At 33.5% G+C, this 13,069-nt stretch overlaps 1 protein-coding gene and 1 long non-coding RNA gene across 5 annotated transcripts in view; one reads left to right on the forward strand and one right to left on the reverse strand.

Annotated features, from left to right (window-relative positions):
- LOC125675752 (uncharacterized) overlaps positions 1 to 13,069 on the forward strand; it is a 167,058-nt gene that overhangs the window by 4,313 nt on the left and 149,676 nt on the right. For 2 of the 3 annotated variants that reach the window (XM_048913544.2, XM_048913550.2), the window contains exons 2-3: positions 10,116 to 10,175; positions 12,008 to 12,101. In XM_048913544.2, coding sequence (XP_048769501.2) covers positions 12,077 to 12,101 — 25 coding nt within the window. In that variant the 5' untranslated portion in view covers positions 10,116 to 10,175; positions 12,008 to 12,076. The remainder of the gene's footprint in view (positions 1 to 10,115; positions 10,176 to 12,007; positions 12,102 to 13,069) is intronic. The other variant, XM_048913545.2, reaches the window with a different exon arrangement.
- Positions 866 to 10,087, reverse strand: LOC125675758 (uncharacterized). Of its 2 annotated transcripts, none has more exons than XR_008801960.1 (3): positions 5,914 to 10,087; positions 3,136 to 3,991; positions 866 to 2,799 (listed from the first exon to the last, which is right to left on the reverse strand). It is a non-coding gene; the product is annotated as an uncharacterized LOC125675758 (long non-coding RNA). The 2 variants fall into 2 exon arrangements; XR_007370633.2 differs by having other exon boundaries at positions 866 to 3,991; positions 5,914 to 6,332; positions 7,361 to 10,060.

A 13,069-nucleotide genomic window follows, 5' to 3' on the forward strand; every position in this document is an offset into this window, starting at 1 on the left:
AGTCCCGCCAACCAACTCTCTCACATGTCACTGTTTCGGATCCTATAAAAAGCCACTTTATCAATGTACAATGATCACCATCATGCATTCAAACACAAATAAACAACATTGATATCATTCATTTTATTATCATTATTATACCCGCACTTTGTAAAGAAAGTTCGGGTATTTTGTTTTTTATCCCGGTCCGTCCGTCCGTCCGTCCGTTCGTCCCGGTTGTTGTCACTAAAACTGTGTCCATATTTACAGCGTAATCCAAATGATATTCTAGGTGCTGAATAGCAAAGTCTTGTAGATGTGCAATAAGGTTTCAGAATTTTCATATTGGCCCCAGAGGGCAAATAGGGCCTGAAAAATGATGTTTTCTAACATAAAGCTTGTCACTTAAACTCCATCTACATCTGTAGGAACAGTCACATGATATTTTAGGAGCTGAATAGTAATGTCCTGTAGATGTGCAATAAGGTTTTGGAATTTTCATATTTGGTCCAGGGGGCAAATAGGGACCGAAAATGACGTTTTCTAACATAAAGCTTGCCACTTAAACTCCATCTACATCTTTAGGAATATTCACATGATATTCAAGGAGCTGAATAGTGATGTCCTGTTGATGTGCAGTAAGGTTTTGGAATTTTTATATTGGACCAGGGGGCAAATAGGGTCCAAAAATGATGTTTTCTTTCACAAAGCTTCTCACTTAAACTCCATCTACATCTTTAAGAATAGTCACATGATATTCAAGGAGCTGAATAGTAATGTCCGTAGATGTGAAATAAGGTTTAGAAATTTTCATATTGGCCCCAGGGGGCAAATAGGGGCCGACAATGACGTTTTCTAAAATAAAGCTCCATCTACATATTTAGGAGTAGTCACATGATATTCTAGGATTGTTGACCTTGAATGACCTTGAAAGTGGGAAAAGGTCAAAGGTTTAGATCACTTTCTCCTCCACAAGGTATTAGGTGATTAACCTTAAAAATAGGGTCAAGGTCAAAATTCAAGATGTGGGTCTCTCACAAGTGACCCAACATTGAGTATGTACGTCATTCCAAAGGAAGTCTATATCCCCTTCCTTCACGGGATTCAGCATGATAGCTGTCTGCACCAAGTGCTTGCGAGACACAGACAGATGACCGATACTCTACGCACAACTCATAAGAAACAGTCTACATGGGAAAGCTCTGTCAATGTCAGGGAGGACTGCATGAACCAACCAAGTGCCAATTTACATATCTGCCCAATGTTCAACATTAGGACAGTGGTACTGATCTTTAAGCAATACACAAAATTGACACTCTACCTAAACTGATAACTCCCCCCCCAAAAAAAAAATTAAAACAAATACACATACACAGCCAAAGTTAAACATGTACATTTCACCTTCTGCAATATTGTAAACCAATAAATGAATAAAAAATAATTGGAAAAAAAAACCAGTGAGACAAGAAATCATAAATCAGATAAATGAACAAACTTGACTTGCCTCATCAGGAATGATGCAATATCCTCTGTTCAGACTCTATACTCAGGAAACATTTTCTTTGTGCCTTTGCTCAGCCTCTTAAATCCAAGTGAACTCACTGAAATGACATCCACGTCCACACATGTACACAAATCATCCAACGAGGAAATGCGCAGCTTCCCCTCCTGTCGTCCGTTTACTGCATCCTCAAAAGTGAAAGTACAAATCCCCGCCAACCAACTCTCTCACATGTCACTGTTTCGGATCCTATAAAAAGCCACTTTATCAATGTACAATGATCACCATCATGCATTCAAACACAAATAAACAACATTGATATCATTCATATTATTATCATTATTATACCCGCACTCTCTAAAGAAAGTTCGGGTATATTGTGTTTATCCTGGTCCGTCCGTCCGTCCGTCCCCGTTGTTGTCACTAAAATTGTGTCCATATTCACAGCGCAATCCAAATGATATTCTAGGTGCTTAATAGCAAATTCCTGTAGATGTGCAATAAAGTTTCAGAATTTTCATATTGGCCCCAGGGGGCAAATAGGCCTAAAAAATAACGTGTTCTAACATAAAGCTTGTCACTTAAACTCAATCTACATCTGTAGGAACAGTCACATGATATTCTAGGAGCTGAATAGTAATGTCTTGTAGATGTGCAATAAGGTTTTGGAATTTTCATATTTGCCCAGGGGCCGAAAATGACGTTTTCTAACATAAAACTAATTTGTCACTTAAACTCCATCTACATCTTTAGGAATAGTCACATAATATTCAAGGAGCTGAATAGTAATGTCCTGTAGATGTGTAATAACATGTTGAAATTTTCATATTGGCCCCAGGCTGTAAATAGGGGCCGAAAAATGACGTTTTCTATCACAAAGCTTGTCATTTAAACTCCATCTACATCTTTAGGAATAGTCACATGATATTCAAGGAGCTGAATAGTAATATCCTGTAGATGTGCAATAAGGTTTCAGAATTTTCATATTGGCCCCAGGGGGCAAATACGTCCTGAAAAATGACGTTTTCTTACATAAAGCTTGTCACTTAAACCCCATCTACATCTGTAAGAGCAGTCACATGATATTCTAGTAGTTGAATAGTAATGTCCTGTATGTCTTTTGTGGGTTTGTTTTTTTTAATATTTTATAAACAATGAAGCCGGTGGCCATTGATATGCATATAGCAAATTAAAATGATAATATTCTTTAAAGTTCAAGGCGTATCAGGATAAAAAAAAATCTTTAGCTAATTCTCTTCTGTAACCATCCCCAGATATTCATGAAGATCCTTCTCCGTTTCGCAGGGATCCGAGACACCCTGTCAAAAAAAAATCAAGTGTAGCAAGTCCCCTACTGGGAAGTCTGCACTATAAATTTCAATCATAATGATCCTCTGTACCCCATTTTCTTTTTTCTTTTGTTGACATTTGGCTTGTCAAAATGAGGAAAATGTAAGCTTTTAGCTTCTGACTCTAATCAGTCTAAAAAGGGGATTTCAACAATCTATCTTAAATTTATACTTTCTTTGGTCGTTATAACGATCTAGTTAACCCTAACCCTATCCTGTCAAAAGGTTGAATGCTGTTTGACGTGTATCACACGAATTGTTAAACCCTTCTCTGCATGCTGATAGTTTACGGATTACTCCATTTACTTGAAGAAGATGTAGGGATCGCCGCGGTTGTGGCAGGTCGACAGGAAAGGCTTTTCTTAGGCATTGTATACTACCTCTGGTACATCCTGGTGTCTGTAATCGCCATACTCCTAATTTTGTACTTTTTACAGGAATTATGAGATTAATCATATCATATCAATCTTATTGAAATAACAAATAACTGCCAACTAAAATTGCATATTACATAATCATACATAACAATGAATTGGCTGGGCTTACATCAGAGAGTTGAATAATAACTACAAAATGACTAGATACTGTTTAAAACAGGCTAACTAGTCACATGACACAAGAAGCCCATCCAATAAAACATGTACAAATGCTGAATACAACTATAGCAAAAAGGTGGTCACAAAAGGGCCCATATACAATTAATCTTATAATGACGTAGTGAAGCATAGTAAAAAGGGAAAAGAAACGTTGTATACTTGCATCATATTTTATACTTTAAATTGTCTTGATTTGTACTTTTTATCCATTATTACATAATGTTGCATTCATGCTTATATATGTAAGGATTATTCGTTGTGTATTCTATGGTTTTTTTCTTTTAATTATCAATTGTAAAGAACATGACCCACAATATGCCATTTTTGGCCTACCAAATTTGGAAAAATTAAAGAACACTTTAGAATAAATCTAAGATTATATTTTTTATCCATAACATGAACCAAGTTGTATTGCGCAATCGTTTCCTCACACCGGATGTTTAAAGCACTCAAGTAAATGCCCAAACCTACCTCAGTTTCACGTTTTCCGGGAAAATCGCATAAATTTGCCAACTTCAGTCTATAAATTCACATGGGCCGCATTACTCACGACTCAATTTTGTAAACTAAAATTAAAATGCAAAGTTAGATTAACATTTTCCATTAAAAAAATTAACTCGTAATCAATGCGGCCACGTCGAAAAAAAAAATATTAATAACAAAAGTGTCGTCTGGAAACGTCAGATTCCAAGGAAGTCAATACATACATCTAACGCAGTTGATACGACTCAAAAAGAAACAGCAAAGAGGTGAGTTTTTATGTTATATATTTTTTAAAATAAAAAATCAATATCTAAACGAGTAAATATGAGAGTCATGGCCTATGGTAAAAAGGTAAAGGGGAGGGGAGGGGAGGGGGTTTACACCTATCGTGTATGTTTGATTCCGAAGTCCGTTCGGATGGCTTTAAAAGTACCGATTTCCCTACCTTTTGTTACTTTAAAACTGATATTGTTCGAAACAGAATGAATGTTCGAATCAAACGTACAGTACAAACTTATACGACCATACGGAATACCCTAGTTAGAATAATCTAACTGTGTCTCGGGACAGGCCCTCACCACAATCGGTCCGTAGGACATTATCATTTTAACGATAGAACATTCTATCTAGGAATACCCCAGTAAACATTTCAATTACACAGGCCCAGTATGTACACATGTATTACGCATGGAAATGTGCGATATATATTCAGACATCGTATGAATTTGTCCATTGGTTCTCACAATTTTTACAAATTTTGTATGTTTAATTATTATAGGCTACAGTTCAAAGTTTCTTATAAAATATGAAGTCTGTCAATCGTAACTGTAAAGTTGTAGCAACGTGTTACACTAACAAATGTCCGCACATTACGGCAATGCCAAACACCGCTGTTAGCTTTATCTATTTTACATTTGTATTTGAGAATTTGAACGCACAATATTCATACATCGAACGGAGAAGAAATAATTATCGTTTTGCTTTCACTTTCAACTATTTTAAAAGTTCGTAAATTCATAAGTCCCTTGTATATATGTGGAAAGAAACCTACAAAAACACACAGAGAGTTTGTTTTTATTGAAGTAGGTCAATTCAAATACATATCAAAGTATATCTTGTTAAATAATATTTGACATAACTTGTGTTGAAATGTAGAGTATTCACTTAATTATATTTACTTTTTTTCGATTGAAGGGCAATAACTCTAAATGGAAAACATAGTTTACTAGTGGTGGATCCTAGTTTTTTTTCTTCTTTCGTTTTGTTTTATATATACACACGTATATCAAATGCTTTAATTGATTTTAGAATTTTTATTTTGTGCTATAGACAAAATTGATATTGAAAAGATATGTTTTAAATGTTAGGAAAAAAAAAAACAATCTATAAAGGTGAAACAGCAAACCCCCCACCCCCCGAAAATGTATTACAATACTACTGATAATTTTTCTATTATTTATATTATTTCATGTATGGAGATGTGCATGGTTTTTGCACCAGTTTTCTTTTTGGATTAGGAAAATGGTTTACTTTTTCCTTAAAAAAGGACTTTGGAAGGGTCCATTAAACAGACCCAGGTTGGGAGATTTCAGGCTCTCATGGACTTAATTTCCGTGGAAACGAGGGGGTTATTTATATTCGGTCTTTCCTACCCCGGGATAGGGAAGACCGAATATAAATAACTTCCTCATTTCCACAGAAATTTACATGGACTACATAATAGAAATAAATTAACCATGTAATATACATTGTTGTAAACCCCATACCCCCTCTATATTTCACACTGACATTAATCAACAAAACATTTGAAGATACACATTTTCAGTTTAATAGTGGAAAAAAAATAATTCCAAGTTTTTGAATACAATTTATTAATTGATTCACCAAGCATTAATTAACAAGTTAATTGATTTATAATCAGATTTTAGGAAAAATAACCTAGGCTAATGGGTTTTAACATGAAGATAAGATTTTCATCCAACCCAAATTGTATAATTTCAATTACCTGTATATGACATAAATATTTCAGATATGCCAAGGAGTGGTCCCAAATTCTTTCTCTGTTTCAATTATCCATGGAGAAACCAAAACACAGATCCGGGATTTCAAAGAAATATAGGACAGTGATCACCACTCTGATAGGGAGGGCACCATCTGATCATGATTTTCTGTGCAATAGATGCCAGTGTGTTGCTCCCATATTAAACAGAAGAATATCAACTCGGTTAGGCCACAGATTCAAGACAGTCCAGCATCACCACCAGCAGCAGCAGTTCTTCCAATTAGTCCCCCTTCTGTATCACTCCCATTCCCATGTATCTGCGAGTGACCAGGTCCAAAGTTAGTTGTAGTCCCAGTAGGAGTAAGGCATGAAATCTTCATTTTAAAAAAGGCCATCATTCCTGCCGGTTTTGTACAAATCACCTACAACAAGACATAGAAGAACTTGAACCTATTGCTGACAACACCATGTTCAACAAAACAGGAGTGACATAATTAATCAATCAAGTTTTTGAGAGCTGAAGTTTTGAGAAAAGAGAAAATAAGGTTGGATTTAGACAACAGTGAAAGTCTAACAGTGAGCATCAGAATCTCCTGGGAACCCCTAAAGCTGCTTTTGAGGACTTGCTGACATATGTAAACCTGTAGAATATGGAAACTTGTGCTAGATAAAAGCTTTATAACCTTTTTACCAGTGATGTATTTGTTGACAATAAAAAGGGTATATTATTTTAGCAGAATAATTACTTATTATAAACTACTAGTATTATCATTATGATACTTAACTGGCAAATAACAAACAACAAACATGATTTGTAAATGTTATTTCCTGTATAGATCTACATGATACTTCTATTTTGGGAACATTATGAAAATAGGCCAATTTAGATTATTTCTCATTCTGTGGCATTTACAAGCATGTATACATTACATGTAAATGCAATATAATCCAAACAATTTAAAACTATAGTGCCTTAGGATATATTCTATTTCAAATATGTATCTAGATGTAATTCTATTCAAATCTATATTAATGCCTGAAATTTTTTTAGATCACAGCTCATGAATTACGTTCTGTCAGTCAATAATGTATTGCACACACATTTAAAATTGTTGGTTAAAAGACTTCAGTATCTTTACATGATTAATACGTATAGGAATATACAATTATTGATAAAGATAAATACAGTAAAATTCATACAGTATCATTTCTCAAATCGTATTTTCAGAGCACAGGCACTTGTTTCTGTAAATGACTTATGACCTCTGTATACTAATAACAACACGTGTTGTTATTAGTATACAGAGGTCATAAGTCATTTACAGAAACAAGTGCCTGTGTTTCAGAGTCAATAATATACTGACTCTGATCCCCTATATCGGTGTTGTGTTATTATTCACGCTATGAAATCTACATGTACATGTAACAAAAAAGATCATTTGATACTTACTATTAGGTGTCTACAGTAAGTTTCCTTTAATCAGGTTTCACAGGAAATGCTCGTTGAACGTGTAATTCCGAGTAAATTCGAATTGAACATTTTTTACGAGACGCGGTGTCAACTTATTTCGTTACATTTTCTATCGATACTCGGTCGTTTTAATACAAAAAAAAAACTAAAAAAAACAAAACAAAAAAACTATGGAATATCATATGAAACAGAATTGTTCCAATGATTCACTTCTTTCACCATGTAAATAGACTACATACTATATTTATTCTTCTTATTTCAGTATTTTAAAATTCAAGTAAAAATAATTTAAAAGTAAAGTTGAACAATCACGGCTTTGAACATCATTTCCAAAATATTTCTCATTTCTATTTGCCAAATTTGGTCAAAAATGCTTATTATGATCATTGAATAAGCCATTCTAGCTATTTGAGTGCATATAACTTGATATATTCAGAGATTTATAGGTTCATGTACATTGTACATGGTCATTGGAGGTTTATTGTTGTGACGTGTATCCCGAAATGTTAATTTTTTAACATTAAATACCACAATATTCAACGTCATATTAACAAAAAAGTATAGAATATATGAAAAAAAGAAAAACATTTCTCGAAAGCCTATATCCTGAAGATTATTATATACAGAAAATATCAATATCCCAGGCTAGGCCATTTTTCATGGTTCGTGGGTCATGTTCTTTTAGTATGTTGTACAGCGCTGTAGGGTATTTTTAGATAAGGCGCTATATAAGTGTACTTTTATTATAATTATTATAATCACTGTTCAGAAGTGGGGTCAGATGCCCAGGAAAAGGAAGCATTTCCTGTCGATCGGTCACACCTGCCGGGAGTGCCATATCTAGATCAGGCAAAAGGAGTCATCCGCAGCCCAAAACCAGTGTGCCTATCAATAAACAAATTGCATGTTTCTAATAAATTTGATGAATTAAAATAAACCTACCGACGGAACAACAAATTTGAAAGCTATAGTACACATCCCTGTTTACATTATTTGTGTGTAACCAACAATATGTTTGAGATTGCATAAGAAATATATCCTCAAGTATGCATACTGTCAATTTTTTTCCTCTTTTATGTGCATATGTATAGGTAATGCACCATATAATAAGATCGAATTATGCATGTAATATATTTAAACAGATGTGCAATCGTCCACCAGAACTATTCGTAAAAAATGAAAATGGTCGTCAAATACAACCAAACACAATATCCAAAAATACAATGAAATTCTTAAAGTATGCTCCAGAAATAGGATTTTCTGGAATTATCTTAACTTATTTAGTGATGTTTCTACGTCATAAATCACGCCACATCCTTGTCATCTCTAAATGTTGAAAAAAAAATGTAAACAGAGATAGGTTGGAAGGGAAAAAGTTCACATTAAAACAGATATTATACATATTTACAATTTAGGATGTAAATTTAAAAAGAGTAAACATTGTCGGATTATCAGGCCTGAATCAAAGTACCGTGTACAGTTTTCTAAAACATATACAAAAAGGAAAAAAATAAGAAGTTACGATGATCCGGATGAGAAAAAAGAGTTCAGTTTCCATTACACAAGGATACTTATATACAAGGATTGCATTCTAAGACAGCACGACGACACAGATTGAAGTCGTCGGTTAACTGTACAAACATATTTGATGTCAGGATGCATCGCAAATTCTCAAAATGGAAAATTGAGAAGAAATTATATCAAAATGGATGCTGGAAAAAGGCAGTGAAGATGATAGTAAAAATTTCTGAAGTGAACAAGAAATATATTATGGTCAGGTGCACAGCCATGGAACTGTTAATGGATATTGGAAAAAAGTAATTTTCAGTGATAAATTTAAGGTTATTATCGAACAAAATGCCCGTGCATTTATTGAAATAACAAATAACTGCCAACTAAAATTGCATATTACATAATCATACATGACAATGAATTGGCTGGGCTTACATCAGAGAGTTGAATAAGAACTACAAAATGACTAGATAGTGTTTAAAACAGGCTAACTAGTCACATGACACAAGAAACCCGTCCAATAAAACATGTACAGATGCTGAATACAACTATAGCAAAAAGGTGGTCACAAAAGGGCCCATATACAATTAATCTTATAATGACGTAGTGAAGCATAGTAAAAAGGGGGAAGTGGTGATTGTTGGAAATGTCCATGCTTGAAAACAAAGGAAAAATTGGCCAGAATGAATCGAATACGTCATAAGTAATCAATGTTTGATTGGTCAGTGACATCGTATAGCGGTCAATTTTAAGAGACATTACAGGGGAAATGGTAAAAATTACAAAAATATCATTATCTACGGTACAACTTACAAAATGTGAATACAAAACAATTTATTGTACCAATAAATGTTTATTTACGTGCTTGAGGACAATCGATGGTCCGTAATTGTATATTTAGTAGACGGAAACTATTCATTCTAAATCACAATTTCCCGGTATGTAGGGTTCGAATAGTATAAGACTTTTGCAGAAATCAGCATTCATTCTAAGCACTGGTCAGCTCACACCAGCAACCTCAATATATTGAAAATTGTTGGAGACAATCAGAAACGAGCAGCAAATGTAAACAATGTCCGTGAGCTTTGAATGAACATGAACTGTTTACATTCAAAACCTATATAAATCAACATAAGACGAGGTATTATATTGTTTAGAAACAAAGGAATTCAAAACATAACGAAAGCAATGCTTTTTAATGTTTCATTTCATTTACATCAAGTTGAAGCGAAACCACTTTAGGTACCTTGCAGCAACCATTTACGAACACATGTGATTTAAGGTTAGTTATAGGGACCTCATAGTGTTTACAGTAGAAATATATATTATCATTGTATGGACTTTATTGTTTTGTTGCATATATTAAACAGGAAAACATTTTGGTATATACTTATTTCAGGTCTGTACACGTCTCTTACAGTATCCCCAATCAAATACATGTAGTTCTCCGCATGATTTGTTTTTAGGCGAGTTTGCCTTGTACATAACTTATGTACATATGTATCTGCATTTTGCAGACAGTTAATGTTTATACTAAAGATCGTATGATCTTTGTTTCTTCCATTCTATTAGTACAAAATTGGTACATGTTTATTTTTTGCATGTGTCATATCATTATTGAAAGATATACATGCGCATGTAAGTAGAGCCTTCTTCGCATATTGTCATTTTTTTCGAAAACATTCAGAACATTTTACCAATGTCATCCTTAAAAAAATGAGCAATGCAGGATGTTTTAAAACGTGATTTCATTTTCTTTGCATTCGGTATATGGATATATGCACCGGTCAAGTCTAGCTAGAAACAAGAGGCCCACGTGCGTAATAGTTCACTTGAGTTAAGATTTTAATAGCCCTAGGGGTTATGGAATGAAAAGGTAAAGATAACGAACATTGATCAATCTCGTAACTCCTAGAAGGAATATGATGATTATATAAGTTAAATTTTGATAATCAGCAGCAGCATAAATCAAGGTGTGTTCTTAACACACATATGCCATTGAAAGTGCACGCACTGATGGAAACTGTACATAATATATGTTACATTAACTCTAACGCTATTCTGGACCAGAACATTGAGGATTGCGAAAACACAATTTTGATACACCCCCTTAACATTTAGTTTTTATATAGTATCAGTAATATCTTGCAAAATTACTATGATATATTTGCTTCTATCCTAGTACTTAAAACATTTCCCATGTGATCATGAACATGACAAATTTGGTAACGTGTTCCTTCTAAATACCTATCTAGTTTCAATATATTATCAATAACATTAAGGAATACGGTAAAGAAATTATCCAAAGATACCAAATTTGAAAAAAAAAAAAGAATTGGAATAGTAATTATCAAGAAGTTTAGATGTTCATTTGTTAATGCACAATATTAGTCAGCATTACCATTTTGGTCCCGCCCTGGTACGAATATCCCTATTATTAGATCATTGAATTTACAATTTTGTCAAAGGGCTACCTTCTCCTTTTAAGTGTCTATTTAGTTTCAACTTAGAATCAATAACGTTAAAGACGATATTATTCAAATGTTTTAAACATAAACATTATATACCAGCTTTGATCCCGAACTGTTTGACCCATCCCTAAGGACCAAGGGATGCGAGAGTCCTAGAATTTGAAATTTATATCCTCTTGCCTCAAAGATGCTGTACACCAAATTTGATAATTGAAATGTTAGTTATCAAGAAGTTAGAAATGTTCAATTATCAATACACAACGATAGACAGACGAAGACCAATAGCAATAGGTCACCTTAGTGACACAGACAGTCGTTTGAAATGTCGTTTGAAAATTCTTGACAAAGTTCGAAACTTTTCAATTCAAGTGTGTGGATGGGGCTAGGTGTATTCAAAAGATAGTCATTGTCTTGATTAGGAGGATTTGCAGGTGGTCATCCCAGCTTTGGAGGCGATTCTGGATTTGATCAAAACGAAAAGTCCTTAAAATAGCCTCCTAACATATTTTTAAGTTCTTGAGGAGGAATATCTGAAAACCCTGTTCTCATCTTTCATTTCAGACATCGTTATAGCTTTATTTAACATGTTCATGATACAACAGTAAACTATAAACTAACATTCCTAAATACTCCATTTTAACAGACAACACCTTCAATCAGACAGGGTTTTCTTTTCGGAATAGTGAAGATTGAACAATCATACAAGTGGAGAATGGGAATTCTGAAATCGAAAAATAGTAAGTACTCCAAGAAATATTTCTTGTAATATATTTTGTCAACGACGTATTCACACTATCAGCAAGAATTCCTCATGAAAAATTCAGATTTGTCATTTTTTTGGTCATTTTTTTTTTGTACAAACATATAACTCATGTCTGCACCAAGTATGTTAAGAAGCTCCAGTGTTGTTTCCCTGCCTGCTCTTTTGTAAGCATTAATGCTACAATATCCACTAATGCTAATGATATAAAGTTGCATTAGTGGTCATGATGCTAACCATTAATGATATAATTATTTCATTAGCGAACTATATATATATATATATATATATATATATATATATATATATATATATATAAGCACAAAAACCCAACAACACCCTCCTTTCTTAAAGTGTCGGATCTGAGAAGATACAAGGCCTACCTAATATTGTTTTGAACTTAGTCAGTCCATATCATTATCTTCCCACCATTTTATTCCATAATCACGTTGTTTTGTAAGTTTTCCCTCTAAATTTATCTGATTTCTGTAATTTTCAAGAATAATTCTATTTTCATCCCGACCCGACCATAGTACAAACTCTCTAAACCATAGTCAGTAAACACGCTTTACAACGAAACCATCACCATTTTTATCACTCAGTACAACAGTGTATCACTCTTGTCATCAATGTAGTTTATCGATACTTGTTGTTTTTGCGTGTTATTTGTTTATGTAATATATGTCTCTTGATAAAGACGCGGGTTGCGTCGAAAATTCGAGTTTTAAATAACCAACAGTGTCGAGGCCTTTTCAGTGCTTATATATATATATATATATATATATATATATATATATATATATATATGTATGTATATATATATATATATATATATATATATATATATATATATATATATATATATATATATATATATATACGTGTGCGTTGGTGTGTGCTTTAGAACATATCCCCGACTAGCGATGTTAAGTGAGATATGCCTAC

The sequence above is a fragment of the Ostrea edulis genome, chromosome 3, assembly GCF_947568905.1.
Source record: "Ostrea edulis chromosome 3, xbOstEdul1.1, whole genome shotgun sequence".
Taxonomy (NCBI): domain Eukaryota; kingdom Metazoa; phylum Mollusca; class Bivalvia; order Ostreida; family Ostreidae; genus Ostrea; species Ostrea edulis.